Source organism: Aythya ferina (assembly GCF_964211825.1).
Source record: "Aythya ferina genome assembly, chromosome: Z".
Lineage (NCBI taxonomy): Eukaryota > Metazoa > Chordata > Aves > Anseriformes > Anatidae > Aythya > Aythya ferina.
In genome coordinates this window covers 30,800,326-30,824,496 of record NC_140299.1, presented here as the reverse complement: position 1 = coordinate 30,824,496, position 24,171 = coordinate 30,800,326, and the positions used below count along the sequence as shown (strand labels likewise).

At 39.6% G+C, this 24,171-nt stretch overlaps 1 protein-coding gene across 5 annotated transcripts in view; it reads right to left on the bottom strand.

The window, feature by feature from the left end:
* Window positions 1-24,171, bottom strand: part of KDM4C (lysine demethylase 4C) — a 286,486-nt gene that overhangs the window by 68,165 nt on the left and 194,150 nt on the right. For 4 of the 5 annotated variants that reach the window (XM_084505428.1, XM_084505429.1, XM_084505427.1 and 1 more), the window contains 2 exons: window positions 7,427-7,482; window positions 1,333-1,441 (listed from right to left, as the gene is read on the bottom strand). In XM_084505428.1, coding sequence (XP_084361554.1) covers window positions 1,333-1,441; window positions 7,427-7,482 — 165 coding nt within the window. The remainder of the gene's footprint in view (window positions 1-1,332; window positions 1,442-7,426; window positions 7,483-24,171) is intronic. The other variant, XR_014687589.1, reaches the window with a different exon arrangement.

Here is a 24,171-nt window from a genome sequence, read left to right as displayed (position 1 = left end):
TCTGTAGGTTCAAATAGGATTCTGAGAGATTTTGTCAGTGTGGGAACAAGAAGAGCATGCAAGTATATTGAAACAGCAAGAAAAAAAAATCCATGGTTTAATGTTCTGAGGCAAGAAACTGGAGGGAAGGATGGTGAAAAAACATTTAGACCATTCAACATTTTCCACAGAGGGTATTAAACTAAACAAATACCAAAATAGCATTCAGGAATATTTTTTAAATTGTGGAAGTAATTAGCTTTCAACATTTTTTGTACTAAGTTATACATAAAGTGTTTAAAAATACGCTTTATGTGATTCAAAAAAGGGATATGGAAAACAAACTTTAGATTTTTTGAACAAAAATATAGAACAAATTACCATTTGAAAGACATCTAATTTAAAGATGCATCTCCACATTCATAAAAATAGCTACAAAACATAATGAATGAAATGAAAATGTAACAAAAAGGTTAATAGTTCAAAATGATGGAGTAAAAGGAGCTAATATAAAGTCAGGTAGGTCAAGAAATATTTTTGAAATAGCACGGAGCAGATGCAGAAAAGCGATGGCATCATTGCCCAGCATGTTTCCATGTCCACTAGTCACTTTCTGTTTATCAGAAGATGACATCACAGCGACGCAAATGCTGGCAAATTTAGTAATTCTCATGTAACACGGTAAGGAAAATTCTCCTCCATGCTGATTTTGTACATCAACTTTCCAGAATGGCAGTGTTATTCAGGATGTAGCACAGGGTACAACTGTTAGTAATGGATGTATTTGTATTTATGTTTTATATCCGCTTTAAAAATTCTTCAGGAAACAGTTTGGTAGGGTTTTTTAGTCCCATATAATGTGTGATCTGTTTTGTGCACATTTTTCAATACCCAGATGGCAGAGATACTGCTTGACAACCAGATCATACATCCTTTTACCTCAACAAATTGTTCCTTGAGGCAAAAATACATAATAAGAAGACCTCACAAACATGTACTATGTGATACTCATAGCCTGGGTTTCAACACTTTCATGACCAACACAGTTACAAAAGTTAAACATTCACAGTTGACACTGGTCAAGTTTGTTGTCATTCTTTTGGGGGAACGCAGGTATGAATTTCTCTCTCATCAAGTACTAAAGGTTGTCAAAAGTGTTAATGAAATGCCATTATATGTCAAAAGCAAGAATCCAATCTTTATAAAATCCCTGATACTTGCTCATAACCTTAAACAGTTTACTGTTCTGTACTTTGCAATAGCAATCACAAATCAGATTTTGAATACATTTCAAAATGTTGGGACACCTTATTAGCAAAGAATACATCAAGTATGTATGAATATACTACTCACCAATTTCAATCTTTGTAAAGGTATTCTGCTAGTGTCTATTGGTGTACGTTCCAAAACATTAACAAATCTCACTTCTGGAATGGCAATTGCACACATTACATGCGCCCACCTGTGAAAAGCAGCAAGTCAAGAATACCACCAAAAAAAACATAGAAATATGAGTGTCAAGATGTTTCATTACTTGTATTTTGTTTGTTTCATTTTTAAAAGGCAACCATCTCCAGGTATTTCCCTTATTAGGATTTCTGAAGATTTCTTTGAAACGTTAACAAACTTTACAATACTAGCACTTCATGTGAATATCATTTCTGACTGGCTTTTTATGACAACTTTTTTTTTGAAAATTATTTTTCATATTCAATTTGTTAAGTGCAATACTATTGTAGGTGTGCTATACAGGTGCACATGCACAGACTATTTTATCCATATGCAATTTATGACCTTCAACATTTTCACAGAATCATAGAACATCCCAAGTTGGAAGGGACCCACAAGGATCATGCAGTCCAATTACTGGCTCCATACAGGATACCAAAAATCAGACCATGTGTATGAGAGTGTTGTCCAAATGCTTCTTGAACTCCAGCAGGCTCAGTGCATTGACCACTGCCCTGGGGAGCCTGTCCCAGTGCCGGACCACACTCTAGGTGCAGAAGCTTCCCCTAACACCCAGCCTGACCCACCCCTGTCCCAGCTCCATGCCATTCCCTCGGGTCCTGTTGCTGTCCCCAGAGAGCGGAGTTCAGCGCCTGCCCCTCCGCTTCCCTCGTGAGGGAGCTGCAGGCCGCCATGAAGCCTCCCCTCGGCCTGCTCTGCTCAGGGCTGAGCAAACCAATGGACCTCAGCTGTTCCTCATACATCTTCCTGGTGAGACATTCCACTATCCTTGTTGCCCTACTTTGGACACTCTTCAATAGTTTTATGTCCTTAAACTGTGGTGCCCATAACTGCACACAGTACTCAAGGTGAGGCTGCACAAGCACAGAGTAGAGCAGGACAATCACTTCCTGTGACTGGCTAGCAATGCTGTGCTTGATGCACCATAGGATACAGCTGGCCCTTTAGGCTGTCAGGGCATGCTGTTAACTCAAGTTCATCTTGCCATTGACCAGAACATCCCAGGTGGATCATACACACTTGCTCTGTTAAATTTCATACAGCTGGTGATTGCTTAACTTAGTACCATCTGCAAACTTACTTAGTATGCATTCAAGTCTTGTGCCCAGAACATTTATAAAAACATTGAATAAAACTGGCCCTAGAATGGTGCCCTGCAGAACCCCACTAGTAACTGGTTGCCAGTCCAATGTAGCCCCATTAACCATAACGTTTTGAGCCCAACCTATCAGACTACTGTTCACCCTTCAAGTAAGATTTTGTCAAGAAGATATATGCTGTACATTTTGTCTGGAAGGATGTTGTTACAGACAGTACTAAAAGCTTTGCAGGAAAACATGTCTACTGGCTTCCACTGGTCTATAAGGTGGGCAACTTTGTCATGAAAGGAAATGAAGTTAGTAACTCCCATAACAATCTTTTCCATAATTTTACCCGGCATTGAAGTATGACTGACAGGCTTGCAGTTATTAGGGTCTTCCTTCTTACCCTTCTTGAAAACTGGGACAACATTTCATAGAATCACAGAATCATAATATCATTAAGACTGGAAAAAAACTCCAAGATCATCTGGTCCAACTGTCCCCCAACCACCAATATCACCCACTAAGCCATGTCCCTAAGTACTACATCCAACCTTTTCTAAAACACCCCCAGGGACGGTGACTTTACCACCTTCCTGAGCAACCCATTCCAATGCGTGACTGATCTTTCTTAGAAGAAATGCCTCCTAATTTCCAACCTGAACCTCCCCTGGTGCAACTTGAGGCCATTCCCTCTTCTCCTATCATAATAATATACCAGCTTCCAGTCAACTGGGATCTCTCCAGATTCCCAAGACCACTGAAAAATAACTGAGAGGTCTCACGAGGACATCAGCCAGTTCTTCGATTAACCTAGGATGCATCCCATTGTGCTCCATAAACTTACGGACATTCAGCTGAAGCAACAAATCCAACAAATATTTGGAGTTGGCTGGGAGTTTATTGTTCCCACGGTGATAGTCCTTCAACCCAAGTCTTAGGGGGTCCCAGAGCTCATCACTGACAGAAGTTAGTAAGTCATTAAACGTCTCTGCTTTACCTATATCCTTATTTGTGAGGTGACCAATCTCATCAAGCTACAAGATCAATATTATCTCCGGTCCTTTTTTGCTAATGACAGACTTTAAAAAAAAAACTTTTTGCTGTCCCTTCCCAGTACTAGCCACTTTCAACTCCAATTGAGCTTTGGCCATTCAAATTTTCTCCCTGCAATGGTGAACAGCATTTCTGTTGTCCTCCCATGATACCTGACCTTGTATTGTGTTTATGTAGCAAGGTTTTCGTAGCTGGGGGCTGTAGGGGTGGCTTCTGAAGATTCCAGAAGCTGTCCCATATTAGATAAGGGCCAGTTTCAGCTGGATACAAAAGGGACCTGCTGCTGGCCAGAGCCAAGCCAATAAGCCATGTTGTTTGTGCCTCTGTGAGAGCAGACTTAAGAAAGGGAAAAAAAAATGCTGGGCAACAGCAGGTGGGAGAAGAAGGAGTGAGAAGCAGCCCTGCAGCCCCCCAGGTCAGTGCAGCAGGAGGGCAGGAGGTGCTCCAGGCAGGCAGCAGCAATTCCCCTGCGGCCTGTGCAGGTAAAGGCCCCTGGTGGAGCAGGCTGTCCCCCTGCAGCCCATGGGTCCCACATGGAACAGATCTCCATGCTGTAGCCTGTGGAGGAGCCCCTGGTGGAGCAGGTGGATGTGGCCTGGAGGAGGCTGCGGCCCATGGAGAGCCCCCACAGGAGCAGGCCCCGGGCCAGAGCTGCAGCCCGTGGAGAGGAGCCCACGCAGGAGCAGGGGGTCTGGGGGGGAGCTGCCGCCCAGCCGTGGGGGACCCGTGCTGGAGCAGTTTGCTCCTGGGGGATGGATGGACCCCGTGGTACAGAGCCATGTGGGAGCAGTGCTTGAGGAGCTGCTGCCTGTGGGCAGCCTCTGCAGGCTCAGTTTGGGAAGGACGGCATCCCGTGGGAGGCACCCCACAGGGAGCAGGGGCAGAGAGGGACCTGTGAAGGAGTCGTGAAAATGAAGTACTATAGACTGTCCGCAGCCCCCATTCAACTGTGTCACTCAGGGGGAGGAGGTGGAAGGGCAAGGAAGTGGATGGGCAAGGTTTTGGTTTACTTTTAGTTTCTCACTGCTCTAGTCTGCTAGTTATAGGCAATATATTATATCACTCTCCGGATGCTGAGTTTGTTTTGACCATGACAATAATTGTTGAGTGATCTCCTTATCATTATCTCAACATTTGAGCCCTTTTGTACTGAGTCTGGCTGGGATGGAGTTAACTTTCCCTGAAGCATCCCATACAGTGCTGTGCTCTGCACCTGTAGCTAGAATAGCACTGGTATCACTCCAGTGTTGTGTCTGCTGCTGAGCAATGCTGGCACTGCATCAGGACTTCCTCCAACCTCACCCCCCAAGAGCCAGCAGGCTGTGGATGGGCAAGAAGTGGGGAGGGAACATCACCAGGGCGGTGTGGAAGGGGAAGGAGAGGGGGGTGCACTCATGAAGATGTTCATCCTCTCAAACAACTGCTGCATGTATTGAGGCCCTGCTTCCTGGACGTGGCTGAACATTGCTTGTTGATAGGAAGTAGATAGTAATTTCTTTTCTTTCTGTGCTTCTGCGCTTCAGCCTTTGCTTGGTTTTTGTTTTTGTTTCTTTTTTTTTTTTTTCTTTCACTCTTCCCTTTAATGAAATTATCCTTATCTCAACCTGTGAGGTTTTTTTTTCTTTCTTTCCAGCATACTTCCTTTTTTCCAGGGGAGGGGACGAGTGAGAGAGAGGTTGTGATGGAGTTCAGCTGCCCAGAATGGTAAAATCCCACACCTTTCCATCATACAGATAATATGTGATTATACAAACTATAATATAACATACAGGGACTAAGTAAACTGTTGTCATATAATGTTAAAGTTGTATCTGCCTAAGTGTGAAATAAGAGCTGTATGTAAAGATGATATACCCACTAGTAAGTTATGCAGGTCAGCCCAAATGAAAGCAGATAAAGCATGTAGATCTATCATTTTATTATGGAGACTATTCCACTTATATTTCAACATACAGAAAACATCTCATCTCACTTTGAGAATTCTTTTTTTTTTTACTTCTAGTAACAACTTTTTTTTTTTGCTCCTTGCTGCCTGCCTGCAAAAGTGCATTGTCTTAATAGTAGGTGTCTTACCATCTAAGCTTTATGGGGAAAGAAATGCTGTAAATAGAATGTCTATTCGATAAATCTAGACTCAAGCTCTTATACTTTGACGGCTATCAACCTAACAGGACTCGTAAAAATTGCTGTCTTCACTCAAGACGGAATCTCAGCTCTCCTTTACCGCAAATTGTAACTCCCCCACCATGTCTGATTTATAACTTTTTAAATCTAAGTAATGCCAATTCTGCATCTCTAATGAGTATATGAGAGAGAAGGAAGGAACAGAATGATTATGTTGGATTTTCTACTTGTTGGAGAAAAAAAATGGATCATAACCTTCTGAAATGTTTCAAAAGTTTGAAATGGTAGATAGAACAGTGTTAAGTATGGGTGAGGACTCAACATTTTATAGCAACTATAATCTGTTATGCGAACAGGAAAACAAGAGTTGAATGACTTTTACAGAGCTCTTATTTCACAAATCTGTAACAGAAACCTAGAGAGAGATATAATGCAAAACCAAAGACTTCAGGTATAGTTATGCAGAGGAAGACATACTCTGCAGATCCCTGAGTTTTTTCTTTTTTGTCCTATGAATAAATCTTATGAAAAAAATTAAATTAACTGATCTACAAAAAAAAGACTTATTTTCAAAGATGTAACATGTAATCTGTCAGTTCCAAATATAAAAATGACATCATAAATTCTGTTTAGATTACACAGTTTGTCTTTTTATTATTATTTTTTCCTGGTTAGAAAAAGCAAGTAACAAATAACTATTATGGGGAGTTTAAAGCAGAGATATAAAGCGGCTAAGTATTTTCATGAGTTTGTCAAAACCTTCATTAATTTGCTAACAATATTAATGCTTCTGAAGATAATTGAATTTTACATACAACCTTCTCCTCAACCAGAAATTTACAAAATGCAGAGAAAAACACTATGCAACCAATTGCAAATGATTGATAAATAAATTCTGGCCTGCTAACTGGAAAAGAACATTGCAGCTAGATGAGCACTTATGACTGTAGTCCAAAGGGATTTATAAAGAAAGTGGTCTACATGATATTGCTAATATACTACTAGTATTTAACTAATTATGTGAAAACCCTAAATGCATGAAGACTGTTTCAGTATTGGGCTTTAAAAATGTTAAGCTGCAACATTTCTCATTTTATTTATTTAGATTACCTGGTATACTGCACTATCATAAAAATGAAGAGAAAAATACTAATGCTAGTATGATAGTATGATGAAAATGTATAATGCTAGTATGATGAAAATACTAATGATAGTATGATGTCAGAAACAATACTATTTTTGACAGTGTATGATAGAAACGTACTTAGAAAAACATTTCAAGTCCAGAAGTATTTTAATATTACTCAGATTAATTAATTTAAAATATTGTTTCTAGCAGAAGTTCAAAGGTTCCCTTTTAAATTCTGTAATCACAAATTTCCAGGACTAAAGAAGAATATGCATTTCACTGTTTGGCAAGATTTGACCATGCAAACAATGACAAATGAGCTCTCATTTGCTTCCTTTACACAACAACCAGCAGAATGGAATTTGGAACACATAAGCCTGTGCAAATACCAAAACGAATGTACATTTTAGGTACATTTTCACAAAATGGCAGCTGCACTTTTCAATAGGAATATTTTTAATTCTGCAATGATTCAACTTAAAGGGATACTGTCAAATAATTAAGCTTACAAATGCTCTGTACATGGGAATGGATTGCGAAAAAAATTAAAACAAGAACATGCAATCTTGACGAATATATTACTTACTTCTTGTCAGTAGTTTCCTTTAATGCACCACCTCTCAAATTGCAGAGACAACATTCCTAAAAATAAAAACAGTGTAGAAACAAGTGAGTTTACTGACAGGTTACAAAGCAGTCTTATTCAGCTGATCTTAAGGATATGTAAATTGCTAATGTAATTAAGTGCTGGGTCACAACCTGCCACTTATAAACACTGCATTTCCTTACAGGAAAAATAGAAGAATATATAACAACAAGAGTCATGATTCAAAACATCTGAAGAAAAATGTTTTAAATATTAGTCTTGAACAAAGTGATAGAATTACTTTGAAGACAGTAACAAATGAAAAGGCAGTCAGTATTGGAATAGAAAGGCTGCAATTGCCATGCAGCTTACTAAGGTAAAACAAAGTAAAATTATATATAATTAGCTTAATAAAAGTTATATTCTTGACTTGTAAGTAATTGATTCAACTCAAATAACAAAACAAGTCAGTCTTTGCTGTACCGTTTCCTGTAAGACCTTTCCTAAAAACAAGGAAACAACTTTCCTTTCCTTCTTCCTTGTGACAAATAAATTATCTTTGCAATTTAAGCATATAACTTTTTGCCTTACATACCAATACCACTGAGAACTCTCATACAGTACTGCTTTCATCTAATTAGTGTTACTATAGAGGTGTGGAGAAGAGAAATGAGGTTAACTAATTTAACCACAAGAGACCTGGGATGGGACTCAACATATTCAGGTAACAGTTCCCTTTGTAACAGTGAACAATGACGATTAAATCAGGAAATCCATGGGCTTAGGATACCAATTCCTTCAGGTATTCAGAGGAGACTGAGGAGGAACAGGTAGCTTCTGCATTAAAGAGGAAAACTGGAACATAAGGGGGCCGGTATTGCAGCACTTAGCATGTGTTTCAACATATATTGCGTATAACTTTAGGGAGCTTCTTCAATGCAGGAAAAAGCCTCAAAAGCGTAATACTCCATAGGACTACACTCATAATCCATATGATTTTAACTGTTTCTTCCAGAGCCACCCTTTTTACTCAATCAGCTGTACCTTTGTGAGATTCTCACACTGCATCTTATAAAATCTCCTCTTGTATCAAGCCTAACAAAACTGGACAGAGGGGCAGGAGTAGGTGGAATGGAGAACAATCAAAAGAGGGAGGCAGGGAGAAGGGCTGATTATTTCCTCTTTCTCCTCATTGTGTTCACTCTTAAAGGTACAGCAAAATGGTGAGCCAGAATTACTCTAAGAGAACCTACTCTTCCACTTCACATACCAAATACTGTCTAATGTACCATGTCTTATTTTAGGTTCAACTCATTACTCTGTGATGCTGTGCAACTGCTATACATAATTGTCTTTCCAACACGTAATTTCTTTCATATACATAATTACCTTCTAAGTATTTGTAGATACTTAGGGTATCATAACTACTTGGTATGCTTTTTGCCAACCTATATAGGTATTAAATTTTGTCAACCTCTGATCAAGTTGGTTCAAATTATCTTCAAATTTTTTTTCAATGTTTCTTACCCTGCCTTGGATGTCATTAGAATAATTTGGTGCTGCCATCCGCATAGATACACACTCAAGCTATATGAAGAATTATTACTCTTTCTTATCTTGAATAAATTTTGGTTTCAAACACAACACTCAGTTAGTTACTAAAAAGTTACTGAACTACATGAGGCTGACATAAAGACTTTCCCAAACTAGATGGTAAGGAATCAAATTGTTAAGTCTTTATACACTTTCACTGTGCAGAACTGATTCTGTGATAATACAATAAAAATTCCACTAAACAGCTACTGAGCATATTGATGTTTTTCCAATAAAGTACCACTGAAGTCATGGGAAATGTGATTCTAATTGACATTCATTACTTAAGGCATTTACAAGCAGGTACTTACATGTGAAATCTACAGGATGAAAAAGTCTACATATCCTTAAACCTACCTGTGACTCCTGAGGAGTACCAATCACACAACCACAGAGTAATCCTACAGCGCTGTGTCCTCTGCAATCTGATTTATCTTTAGATCCTTGCTTACAAATCAGCAAAGGCAAGATTTATATCTGAGCTCTTCCTTTGATTCACTTCGACATTGTGAGTGAGTGGGTCATCTTTTCTCCTATTAGCATTTAGCTTTATATACAGAGCTTGCCAGCTGAGCTACTGACCAACAGAATGTTCCTTTCCAACCTGTTAGTTTTACATAAGACAGTGGGAAATACAAGATGAAAACAGTAAAAATAGATGGGCAAGCTTCTTCAAAGCCATATGAGAGTAACAAAACAGATGAACCAAGCAGCATAAATATAATACTCAAAATGGAACATCCATTCAGTAAGAGGCAAATACCACATAAGCTCCTCATAGAAAAGGAGCTGTGAGGACTACTTGACAGTCTTTCTCTAACTCATTTGCAGTTTTGAAGGGGCAGGAAGCTTACAATGAAGATGTAGAATAACATCTGCAGATTGGTGAAGAGAACATGAGTCTGATTTAGTAGAAATCTTTGTGGGGAAAAAATCATTTTCCTCTTCAAAATTAAATGCTCAGCTTATCCTTCACCTGTGAATTCCCTCACATGCTTCCTGTTGTTCTTTTTTTTTTTTAAATTGAAGCACTTTATTGATATTTATTGTATCAGAGCAATTTGTCATTTGCAAAACAGACTACCTGTCAGTTTTGCAAAATAAAGTAGAGATTCTTGCCCCTAACTTATGAGCTTTGATGTTTTTATTCCAGCTTACTTTGAAATTCAGTACTAGAATGTCAGTGAACTTGTCCTGCTTCTAATTAATACTTTTTACTTTGAAGGAAAAGCTTAATCTGATCTTTTGCTGTGTAGTTTGTTAATGCAACTAGACAGTTCAAGGTCATAAAGTGGAGATGTTTCCCATTTCCCAGTCACCAGGGTCTTTGCTTGATTGCCATGACTCTTCAAACTTGATGGAGAGTGGCTTGGCAATAAGAAGTCATAACCCTTATCCACTAATTGCAAACCTTTCACACTAAGTTTAAAAAAAAAAAAAAAAAAAAAAAAAAAAAGCCAGACAAAAGAAGGTGACTCTAATTATTCTCAGAAGCACCAGCTAGAAAAAAAAAAAAATCTCCTACACACGGCCTGCAGGAACCAAATGTGTTTCTTTCTCAAAGACTACCTATATGAAACGTCAGTGAGTACACAGTGGTGGTAGGCAATAATGAAACAGATTGTTCTCTGGTGGATACAGAACTTGAAAACGACATTGATGTTCATAGCAAATCTGTGTGAGAAGGCCCATAGTTAAAGCCTGTTAGATCTTTTTCTTACATCATCCTTGCTTCGCAAAACATTGTCCTATATCCATGTAGTTTGGCTATAAATTCACCTCCAGTTTCAACATACTGTGAACAATGAAAACACAGGACAGCTGATCAATAGAAATACTAAGATTCCTAGTAAAGGTATACCTGCCATGGATGGCACCGAGATCAGACTACATTAGCAATTATTACATTTGTCCACATCAAAAAAAAAAGTGAGAGAGCTTTCTGTGTGTAAAATCCAGGATAGCAACAGACTTCAGAGCCTGGTCCTAGTACATATCCAGTATTCACTATTACTCTGCAAATCCTTTAAACAAGGATTTTATCACATTTGTATTTGCATGAGATAATAATTTCTTATGCATATTATTTTACACTTATCAAAATTAAACCTTAGAATATTTTAAATTGCTCATCTGCTTAAAAATCTCCATTACATTCTGGAATTATAAAAGAAAACACTCTCTCCTCGTAGCTGCATAAACTAAGCCATTTCCGTATAATTCACAAGCCTTATCACACAAACGTTCACGTCACCTTTTAGATTTTCAGTATAAGCAATGCGTTTTTTCATAACAATACAGATCACATCTGCGGTTTCTGGACTGCACAGTCACCCTTGCTTACAATGAAACAGAATTTTGCAACCAATATTCCTAATCTGGTGTATGCTGTACTATCTATTGCAGTCACTGCTATAAACAACATTGAAAGTCAATGTGAATTAACCATACTCTCTTTGGTACATACATCCAAAAGATGGATCACCCTTATTGGAATGATATGCCATTACTCAAGCATATTTAGTTACTGTTGCATGGATGAACACAAGGGGAAAAAAAATGTTTGCATTTATTTATACATCAAAATGAATGCATTTGGTTGTTCTTGAGTATTTTTTGCATTCTACCAAAATTGAGTCATATTGACAATGATGCTAATTAAAAAACAGTTTTCACATTTTGATACTTGCACACTTACTTCATCAGCAATGGCATTCTGTGTCAGACAGTAAGCTGTCTGACACAGAAAGGAAACACAGCTCAGTGGAGCCATAGCAGAGAGATGTACATGTATAAGTCAAATAATGTTTTTTCTTGTGGACCACTATGAACGTGTCACACTTGATCCTCTTTCTTTGTTAAACTGCTGTCTCTTTTTTCTTCCTGACCCTATATTGACCCTGTAAATTATGATGGCACTTCTGAAGAATAATATTTATCCAGTTAAAAGAAATATACATCTATGTGGGTGGATAAATACAGGGTAAATAAAACATGTTATTCCTAATTAATTTTATCTGACATGTTTCAAAGAACTTCCTCATAAAATGTGGTGACAGAGTCTCCTCCATAATCACCCTAACAATCTTTTCCAGTCTTTTCATATCCCTGCCATCTGGAAGTTTTTCCTAACAGCTAACCTGAAGGTTCCCTGCTGCAGTTTAAGCCTTTTTTTTTTTTTTTCCTTTTTTTGCTTTTTGCTTTATGCATCATAAACATGAAAAACAGATTGCTCCTTTCATTTTTGCCATTTTCCATCTACAGCTCCTTAGTAGGTTAAACTATCACTACTTTTTAAATCACTATCTTCGTCTGAGGTCACATCTTTCCTTCTGAAATGCAAAGAGAGCAAATTCTCAATAATATTAGGCAGAGCGGGATTAGTTGATGTCTTGAATCCCACATTTCCCTCCACAGTGTTCAATTCTTTGGATAGTACTGACTTTAAGTTCATGCACTGCAACCCTCAGAAACCCTTCCACAGCAGTGGCTGGTATGATTGCTCCCTATTTCTGTGTCTGTTCTCAAGCTTCATTATCTTGCACTATTCCCTATTTAATTGCATTCTGTTTTCCAGATTAATAACCTTACTTCGCATATCTCATTGAGAGAGAGAGAGAGAGAGAAATGAAAAAAGCTTATATTCAGTTAACAACATCTGCAACAAGTGATAACTAAAGGATAACTAAGCATGTTGCTGGTGTTCAGACCTGGAAAAAGACAACAGTATGGAGTCTGAAAGATCCCAATAAAATCATTAGGGCTTTGAAAAATACTTGACTAAGTATTCCAGCATAACATCCACCAGGTGGTTGCTATCAGAGGACAACAGAATATAGCTGATTCAAACCAAACAAAAAGAAATGCTCTTCTCAAAATGTGATAAAGTTTGCCACATGTGGATGCCAAAAGTTCACTAAATGCAGGAAGTTGCTTCATTAGTTCATGAAAGAAATCCATCAAACGTTACCTTTTACCTAGTAAATACACAGGTAGTGCCTTTGCCTAAAGCAGTTTCTTATTAGCATATTGTTAGAGATTGGGAGAGCATTAGGAAATGCTTGCCTAAGACATATTCTTTCTGATAAATTCCTTTCTGTTCGTGTTGGAGACAGGATAACAGGCTAAAATTGTTTCTGTGTTAATTCACTAGAGCAGATCTTACTATTCTATGTAATCTGCCATTTTAAAGCTTTAACAAACACTTTGAAATGTTTTAGAAATCATACTTAAATATTAGGAACATCACGTTACTCGGTACTTAAGTGCATACTTCAATAGGAATTAAATATACATTTCATTTATTTTTCATGCGTTCATAAGATTTTTTCTTCTGAAAAACAATGCATTAACTGAAATTTATGCATACATTATTATTACAAAGTTATTGTCATAACTTTATTATCACAGCTTTAAGTAGCAGTGATAAGGGAATAAATAATTTCACATAAGAATGCATTTTGTCTGGTGGTCTGAAGCAATGAAAGTGTTTATAATGTTTTCTGCACTACAGGATTTTTGTAGGATAATTCTGTAGGATTTATCCAGTGAACAAGGTATTTCCACTCTTCTTTTGTCAACTAGTTTCCTATGCTTCTGTTGACTCTGTTTAGTGCCTAAAACCACTCAAAATGGTTAGCTCAGGTGTTGTTTTTTTCCAAAATACTTCTCATATGAAGTCAGAACAGTCATTTTCAGTTTTAAGAGTGAACTGCTGCAAAACTGTCACAGATATGCTGATTAGTCATATTTACAAGCTGGTTAGTAGAAAGTCTTCATTACTTAAAACAGGCATCTAATTGTGAACTCTGCCACAGCTAAGATAGAATTTGTATGGTTAAGGCTAAGAAACATCTTTTATGTACTTCAGGCCATTCTGGTAGGCTTTTTTGATAGGAGCCTCTGAACTGAAAATGAATACCCTTAATGTTTCACCTTGTGAGGGCCAAGGTCACATCTTTTAGTAGTATTAACAAGGATGTGCATTTGGAAATGGCACAGCTGCCTTTTCAGATAGCTCACGTCCTTAGCTCTTTAATATTTGTGTCTGTATTTATATTTGTGTAAAGAAAAAAGGTTGGGCTTTATCGTAACACATTCGCAGATGTTCTTTTCAGAAACTGCCCACTAATGAGTATTTTAATCTTTCCACACCAGGGGAATAATCTTCCCTCAGAAGAATTTTTTTGAGATTGTTTAGTTTCAATACAGAAACAGTTACTCTTGCCATTTCAAGCTACTACCTTAAAATTGCTTTTTTATAGACAAACTTCTGATTTTTAAAGACAAAATATTCTTAAGAATAACAACTTACAGACAAATGAAGTGAGGCAAAGTGACAGGATCCACATTATGTCTGGGAGCTTCATTTATTAGCAGAATTGCCAGATGTTACCATTGCAACTCACCATCTTCAGCTGTTCATAAATGCTATCAAACTTTCACCATTCTCTGCCTCAACAATGCCAACAATTTTTAGTATTAGGAACATTCAGAAAAGCATTTCAACTATTTTTTTTTTTATTGTCACTGAAAAGTCTCACTATGCCCGGAATAAACTGTTATCAAGTTGTTTAGCATTTTGGAGATGCTGAAAGGTCACACTGATTGAGGAGGCTAAATAATTCCATGAAAGAAATCCACCAGAGGTTAGTATTTATTTCATACATATGCACATCTTTGGCTGAGGAAGATTTAGAAGCTGCAAGCTTGAAGTAAGTTCTTGAAATTTGAAAGTGGCTGTATGTCTGCTTTGGATGATATGCTTGTTTCTTTCAGATACATTCAAATCTGTTCGTCACCCACTTTTTGGAATTAAAAGTTTGCACATCATCAGCTAGTGAATCTGCACATTTTAGAAGGGAAATGCCATGAACATTCAGTCTGCCCTGCAAGTGTTTGATTCAAGGATGGCCAAAAATTTCCTTGAAATTGCAGCTTTCACATCGTGTCATGCTGAGGCAACAGTATACAGAGCAAGCAGTCCTTCTTCCCTGCTCTTTGCAACATTGAGAACTGTGTTCTGCATGAATGCAAGAAGCAAGAGAGAGTTGGCTGAGAGTTGGAAAGGAAAGGAGAGAGAGCTGAGATAGTGAATGGGAGTGAGCAGAGGTTTCTGTAAGCAGAGAATGAATGAACTGGCTGAGCTAAGACACTGCAAGAATCAAAACTCTCATTACAGTTAACGGGTGAAAATAACTCCCACGCTTGTTAGGGGTACCAGCCTAAAAAAGGACCTTTCTCAAGGTGCTACAATATGCACCTCCAAAGACAAAAACATACATATATACGGTACGAAATGGAGAATGTTACATGGTTGCATATGGTTATTGGCCAGTGGTTATTGGTCAAATATTTAGGAAATATTTACAGTAAGAAGAATGACTGTTCCCAAGCATCTGAAAAAGAAAGATTACAACTTCCCCTCCAAAGAGATATCAAAAGGAATTAGATTAGCTACCCTTCAGGTAAATAAATAAATAAATAGATTGATAAATACTGAAATTCAAAGGTATAAAATACACAAGTGATAATTTTCCCTCAGTATGTGAGAGAGCAGAAATCACTGCCAGAAGATAATACTAAAGCTAAACATTTAGCAAATAAACAAACAAAAATGGAATGATGGTATTTCCACAGATAAAAAATATGCAGGATTATTCCTATTACTATAAGACAATATTTGGAAGCAACAGTAAATATTAGATTTAAGTCTGAACATTGTTAGATGAAAAATTTGTTTCTTCAAGAAAGCAGCGTAACACCAGCTGTGCAAGGCAGTATATCCTGCAACTAGCTATTTCCATCTTTTTCCCCAGTCCCTGCAATAACTTTGTAGCAGTACTCCTCATGACCAGGTGTGGTCTCTGAAGCAGAATTTAGGTTGGACAAGGTTGGTGGTACTTCCCTGGTCCAATTCCAGCTTCAAGCAGGGACAGATTCAAAGCTGTATCAGACTGAAATCTTGTGTCAGCCTTCAGAGAATGGAAAACTGCTTGGTAAGAATTAGAATACCCAAATGAATCCAAGCACAAATACAGGCCGGGTGATAAGTGGGTAGAAAGCAGCCCTGTGGAGAAGGACTTGGGGATTCTGTTGGATGAAAAGCCAGAAATGAGCCATTCATGAGCCAGAAATGTGCACTTTGAGCCCAGAAAGCCTATTTTATACAGTGCTGCATCAAAATAATTGTAGCTAGCAGGCTGAGGGACGTGATTCTCTCCCTCTTCTCCATCTCTTGAGACCTCACCTGGAGTCCTGCATCCAGTTCTGGGGCACCCAGTGTGAGAAATACATGTACCTATTAAGAGTGGGTCCAAAGGAGGGCCTTGAAGATGATCAGAGGGCTGAAGCACCTCTCCTATGAAGAGAGGCTGAGAGAGCTGGGTTTTCAGCTTGGAGAAGGTTCTATGGAGACCTTATTGAAGCCTTTCAGTACTTAAAGGGACTTCTAAGAAAGATGGGGAAGGACTCTTGATAAGGAAGGGAGTACAGGTTAATGGTATTAAGGGTTAATGGTATAAAACTAAGAGAGTTGATTTAGATTAGATATTAGAAAGAAGTATATGAATGTGCTGAGGCGCTGGCACAGGTTGCCCAGAGAAGCTGTGGATGCCCCATCCCTGGAAGTGTTCAAGGCCAGGCTAGATATGGCTTACAGCAACCTGCTCTAGTGGAACCTGCCCATGGCAGAGGGGTTTGAATTACATGATTTTTAAGGTCCCTTTAAGATTGGAACAAGGTGATCTTCAAGGCCAGGCACAGGCTGCCCAAAGAGTAGTGTCGGCCTCCTTGGAGATAGACAAAAGCCGTCTGGGCATGGTTCTGGGCAACCTGCTCTGAGTGACCCTGCCTGAGCAGGGGGACTGGACCAGATGACCTCCAGAGGTCCCTTCCATCCTTCCCTGTTCTGCAATTCTGAGAACTGAAGGACTAAATGGAATTTGGTTCTGAGTTTTATGGCACTTTAGTTAAAAATATAGTGTCCAGGTTTAATAGTCTTCCATTAATTTTCCATGACATCATCAGAGAAACTAGTTACAATCTTGTTAAAATATATTGTGTCAGAGATTGTTTTTATAATCAATGCATATCCTGTTCCTAGACTTACACCAAAACTAGAAACATAATGCTTCCCACATCTGATTAGCATCATTAGCTAAAATGGTTAGCGCTGGCATTTAAAAGTGATTCTCCCTACTGGGAGCATCCAGTACAATCTACCGAGTCATCTGTTTGCAGAGAAAGTTGGGGAAAATCCTCTTTCAGAAATAAATAAATAAACAAATTCTAGCCTTATTTTTCTAAAAAGAAAAAACTTAAGGTTTCTTGCTATAGCCATTTTTTTTACACTCAGCCCAGCAATTTCTCTTTATTAGCAATATCAAAATGCTTTTAAAGCTAGGTAGCAGAATCAGTCTGAAAATTAAAACACTATATGCCAACTCACATGTAGTGAGTTATTTTGGCAGTTACTAGGCTGTGAAAATGGGAGTTTATAATAGATATGCTGACATTGTATCAGTGAGAAGGGCAGTACTATAAAAAGAGTAGTCAAAATCATTATTTTTAGTAGGGTGAAATAGTGTAGTTTGTGGGCTTGAATGCAGAAAGCTCTTTTCTGATGCCTTGAAAATAAAAATTAAAAAAAAGTCATTCAGCTGATGTCACTTTAACCAAAAAACATACCTAAATCAAAAGAATCACAGAATCACAGAATCACAGAATTTCTAGGTTGGAAGAGACCTCAAGATCATCGAGTCCAACCTCTACCTAACGCTAACAATCCCCACTAAACCATATCCCTAAGCTCTACGTCTAAATGTCTTTTAAAGACTTCCAGGGATGGTGACTCCACCACTTCCCTGGGCAGCCTATTCCAATGTCTAACAACCCTTTCGGTAAAGAAGTTCTTCCTAACATCTAACCTAAAACACCCCTGGCGCAACTTTAGCCCATTCCCCCTCGTCCTGTCACCAGGCACGTGGGAGAACAGGCCAACCCCCACCTCACTACAGCCTCCTTTAAGGTATCTGTAGAGAGCGATAAGGTCGCCCCTGAGCTTCCTTTTCTCCAGGATGAACAGCACCAGCTCCCTCAGCCGCTCCTCGTAAGACTTGTTCTCCAGACCCCTCACAAGCTTCATTGTCCTTCTCTGGACTCACTTGAGCACCTCGATGTCCTTCTTGTAGTGAGGGGCCCAAAACTGAACACAGTACTCGAGGTGCAGCCTCACCAGAGCCGAGTACAGGGGGACGATCACCTCCCTAGCCCTGCTGGTCACACTGTTTCTGATACAAGCCAGGATGCCGTTGGCCTTCTTGGCCACCTCAGCACACTGCTGGCTCATATTCAGCTGACTATCCACCATCACTCCCAGGTCCTTCTCTGCCTGGCAGCTCTCCAACCATTCCTCTCCCAGCCTGTAGCTCTGCTTGGGGTTATTGCGCCCCAGGTGCAGGACCATGCACTTGGCCTTGTTAAACTTCATGCAGTTGACCTCAGCCCATCGGTGCAGCCTATCCAGATCCTCCTGCAGAGCTTTCCTACCCTCGAGCAGATCGACACACGCGCATAGCTTGGTGTCATCTGCAAACTTACTGAGGGTGCACTCAATGCCCTCATCCAGATCATCGATGAAGATATTAAAGAGGACCGGCCCCGGCACCAAGCCCTGGGGGACGCCACTAGTGACTGGCCTCCAACTAGACTTGGCTCCATTCAGCACAACTATTTGGGCCCGGCTATCCAGCCAGTTTCTAACCCAACGAAGTGTGCGCCAGTCCAAGCCAAGAGCAGCCAGTTTCTTGAGGAGAATGCTGTGGGAAACAGTGTCAAAAGCCTTGCTGAAGTCAAGGTAGACCACATCCACAGCCTTTCCCTCATCCACCCAGCGCAAAAAAAGACTAACTATGAGTACAAAATCCGAAGCATAAGAAAGCTTATCTGCAGGAAAAAAAAAAAAAAGCCACTAAACTGCTCAACATTTGCTATTAGTACTCAACATAGAATCTCTGAGATACACACAGTTCTTGAAATCAGTACCAACTGATCAGTTTAGGTGCTGAATTGTTTCTGCAGTGCTAGGAGGGCTAAAGTAGTCTGTGGAAAAGTTATGTAGGTTTTGAGAAACCTGGGCTGCTGGGGGCTGAAGGGGTCCAGCTGTCAAAGGAGGGGCAGAACATCTTCAGTCACAGGCTTGACAAGCTTGTGAAGAGCACCTGAAGAGCAGCACAAAGGAATTTCAGCCACTCCAGCCAGTATGTCAGCTTCATCAGGGGCCCAACTTAAATGTCTCTATGCTAACGCACATAGCATGGGGAATAAACAAGAGTAGATACAGATGTATTCAAGCCTCCAGGGCTATGACCTCATGGGCATTACAGAGATATGGTGGGATGGCTCCCATGGACTGGAGTGTTGGAATAGAAGGATGCAGGTTCTTTAGGAAGGACAGGCAGAGGAGACAAGAAGGGGGCAATGCCTTCTATGTCAATGAGCATCTGAAGAATATAGAACTCTGCCTGGGGATGTATGAGGAGCTGGCAGAGAGCTTATGGGTCAGCATCACAGTGAGGGCAGGGGCAGGGGACATTATAGTGGGGGTCTGCTACAGACCATCAGATCAGGAAGACCAAGCAGATGATGCCCTCCACAGACAGATAGAAGCAGCCTCATGTTCACAAGCCCTGGTCTTCATGGGGGACTTCAACCACCCCGATATCTGTTGCAGGGACAGCATAGCAAGGCACAGGTAATCCTGGAGGTTCCTGGAATGTACTGATGACAATTTTCTTCCTCAAGTGATAGAGCAGCCAATGAGGAGCAGTGCAATGCAGGATCTTATTCTCACCAACAAGGATGGGCTGGTGGGGAATCCAAGGGCAGCCTTAGCTGCAGTGACCACGAACGAAATGGTGTAGTTTAGGATCCAGAAGGCAGTGAGGCGGGAGCACAGCAAGCTCACTACCATGGACTGTGGGAGAGCAGACAGTGCCCTCTTCAGGGATCTGCTTGGTGGAGTACCATGGGATACAGCCCTGCAGGGAAGAAGGTTCCAATAAAACTGGTTAATATTCAAGGATCACCTCCTCCAAGCTCAGGAGTGACACATCCCTACAATGAGGAAGTAACGCAAAAACACCAGGAGGACTGCATGGATGAACAAGGAGCTCATGACCAAACTCAAACAGAAAAAAGAGGCCTACAGAGATGAGAAGTATGGACAGATAGCCTGGGAGGGATACAGAGGCATTGTCCAAGCAGCCAGGGATTAGGCAAGGAAAACCAAGGTCCTATTAGAATTAAATTTAGCCAGAGAAATCAAGGGCAACAAAAAAAGCTTCTACAGGTACATCAGTATTACAAAGAAGATTAGGGAAAATTCAGGCCCTCTCTGGAAAGAAATGGGAGACCTGGTCACCTGGGTTATGAAATAGGCTGAAGTATGCAATGATGTTTTTGCCTGTCTTCACTGGCAAAAGCTCCGGGCACAAAACCTGGGCCCCAGAAGGAAGGGAATGGAAGAATGACGAACCACCCACTGTAGGAGATCAGATGTGAGACCATCTAAGGAAACTGAAGGTATACAAGTCCATGGGACCTAATGAAATGAATCCACAAGTCCTGTGGGAAGTGGTGGATGTAGTCGCTAAGCCACTACCCATCACACTTGAAAAGGTGTGTCAGTCTGGTGAAGCTCCCACTCACTGGAAGAAGGGAAACATAACCCCTACTTTTAAAAAATGAAAAAAATAAAGACCCAGGGAACTACAGGCCGGTCAGTACCATCTCTGTGTCTGGCTAGATCATGGTGGATGATGACAACCAACATGGCTTCCACTAAGGGCAGATTACGCCTGACAAATCTGGTGGCCTTATGTGATGGGGCTACAGCATTGGATGATAGGAAAAGAGCAACTGACGTCATCTACCTGGACTTGTACAAAGCATTTGACCCAATTTATTTATTTTTTTATTTATTTTGTAATGGTGTAATAAGTACACAAATCTATTTCCAGTCAGAAGACAGAATTAAAATTTTAGGGAAGTGGTGGTGTCACTATCCCTGGGGGTTTTCAAGGAAAAGTTGGATATGGTGCTTAGGGACATGGTTTAGTGGGTGACATTGGTGGTAGGGTAGTGGTTAGGCCAGATGATCTTGGAGGCCTTTTCCAACCTTAATGATTGATTCTATGATTCTGTAATCCTCAGTAAGTTTGCCGATGACACCAAGCTGTATGGTGCAGTCAACACACTGGAGGGAAGGGATGCCATTCAGAGAGACCTGGGCAGGCCTGAGAGATGGGTCTGTGCAAACTTCATGAGGTTCAACAAGATCCTGAATCTGGGGCAGGGCAATCCCAAACACAAATACAGGTTGGATGGAGAATGGCTTGAAAGCAGCCCTGAGGCGAACAACCTTGGGGTGGTGGTTGACAAGAAGCTCAACATGAACTGTCAGTATATGCTTGCAGCCCAGAAAGCCAACTGTATGCTTGGCTGCATCAAAAGAAGTGTGGCCAGCAGGCTGAGGGAGGTGATTCTCCTCCTCTGCTCTGCTCTCGTGAGACCCCATCTGGACTGCTGCGTTCAGCTGTGGAGCCCCCAGCACAAGAAGGACATGGATGTATTAGAACGAGTCCATAGGAGGGCCATGAAAATAATCAAGGGGCTGGAGCACCTCTCCTGTGAAGACAGGATGAGGGAGTTGGGGTTGTTCAGCACAGAGAAGAGAAGACTCTGGGAAGATCTTATAGCACCCTTCCAGTGCCTAAAGGAGGCTTACCAAAAAGCTGGAGAGGTACTCTTTATCAGGTTGTATAGTGATAGGACAAGGAGTAATGGCTTTAAACTAAAAAACGTTAGATTTAAATTAGATATTCAGAAGAAATTCTGTACTACAAGGGTGTTGAGGCACTGGCACAGGTTGCCTACAGAAGCTGTGGATGCCCCATCCTTGGAAGTGTTCAAGGCCAGGCTGGATGAGGCTTTGGGCAAGCTGGTCTAGTGGGAGGTGTCCCTGCCCATGGCAGGGGGGTGGAATTAGATGATCTTTGATGTCAGTTCCAAACCATTCTGTGATTCTATGATTCTGTGATCTCCCTTACTAGCCCTATTAATGGCTAGGTTACTACAAAATAATATACTGAGGCATATTTACCTGTTTCCTTACTTGTTCATCTTTCTAGTTCTTTCCTGTCCCAAATCCTTTTGTCCTCTAAAAAATAAAGATACTTACGTTTATGTAGTATAGCTACTAGGTGACTACATCCTTGCATATTGTACAGTACGTTGCCTTCTCTATAATGCTAGTCATTATTCATCCTGACTTCACTAGCTTTCTTTAGCTGAAGCATTTAAGATTAATGAGGCATTTGTTCTCTATCAAGACACTTTGTATGAATACAGTCACACTTCCAAGAGCCATGTAGATGAGTTATTTAATATTATTTGATTTTTTGTTGTTGTTTTGGGAGATTGATTTATGGCTATTTTTTGTCCATTAGCATAGAAGAATTCTGCATGAGTCTTCCATTTTGTCAATAATCATTATCAAATAGGACCTACTCTGTAGTACAATATAAAGATATGTTATCATGGATCCAAGTACATCCTGGAAGATGAAAAAGTTGAAATAAAATATTGTAAAGCATACTATTTCAGCTACTTAGAGAAGCTGCAACTGCAAGAAAACAGTATGCTTCTGAATCTCAGATGCAGTTTTACTCGATAATATAAAATGGAATTCTCCCTCACAGACATGTCTATCTCTGAAAAACCTGAGTCCACTAATACATTTTTCCATTTCAAATTTTAATGGCATTCCTAGTTGGGATTCATACAAAATACAGTTTCATTTAGTTATTGGTTTTATTTATATTATTTAGTAACTGCTTTCATCTTTCATTGTTTAGAAAATTGTACAAATATATAAAACCTAGAAGAAAACGGATTTTCTATAAAGTTAACATAACTACCTGGAGTTTAAGTATTATTTAACAAAATTAACAACAACACTTTATTGTTTAACCAAAGGAATGAGAAGGAACTCTCCCCCCTTAGACATGACTTATGAACTCTAAACCAGCATTTGTAACACTGTTTTGTTTCATAACTTCCATTTTATTCTCCCCCGCACAAAACTTCTCTTTCTCCTTGCTTTCCAATCAATCTTCCCTCCAGGATTTAAAGCTTTACCCAGAAAAGAATTCTTCAGACAGGTCTTCCTCAGCTAAATCTCCTCCTTCTAGGAATCAATGTGACAAGGAAGAAAACCAAATTTCAGACATTCCATTAGTCAGAGTTTCAAGAAACAGATACTTTTGGATAATAAAAAATCTTATGATTTTGTGCACTTTCCTGAAGCAAGAATTTAATTTTTGAAAACATGTGTGTACATAATCCCTATTACAGGGATTATGAGTCAGATCTCAGTTCCACATCTTCCGCAACAGTTGTACTGTTTAGGAATGCTTACCCTGAACACAAATTTAGATGAGCGATTTTTTTGCTTTTGTTTCATATAGAAACTTTAAGTGTGAACTGTCTTAGCTGAAATGTGAAGTATATTCACTCTGTATTCCCTACATCAAAAACAGTCATGCAAATAAGTACTTTTCTTTAACTACGTTCTCCCCTTCCAGACAGGCTTGTGGTGCTACACAGCAATTTAAAATACAATTAAAGCATCATATGTGTAACAACAGATATAAAAAAAATAAACAAATAAAAAACTGATTTGTGAAAGACACATAAGCATATAATTCAAAGGGAGTGTAAAATTTCCAGCTGCAGGTTGGCATGACTAACACTAATTGCATATTTTTTTAAAAGGAAAGTAGTACTCTGGGCAGCAGTATATTTAATTAACTTGCCTTTTTTTTTTTTAAACATCCACAAAAGACTGCTTAAAAGAAAACCACATTTATCTTAAGTATGAAGCTAAGATTAGATTAAAGCACTATACTGCTTTGAAGTGAATACTCTTAGGATAATCTAAGGGTATTGTCCGATCTTTGAAGAAACAGAAGTTTGATGTTAAAATGACAAATGGGACCCAAGTAAGTATCAGCAGTTCTTAATCATGCTGATGTCAGCAAGGAATTCCATGCAAGCAGAACTACAGTAATACAGTTGTCTATCCAATTGAT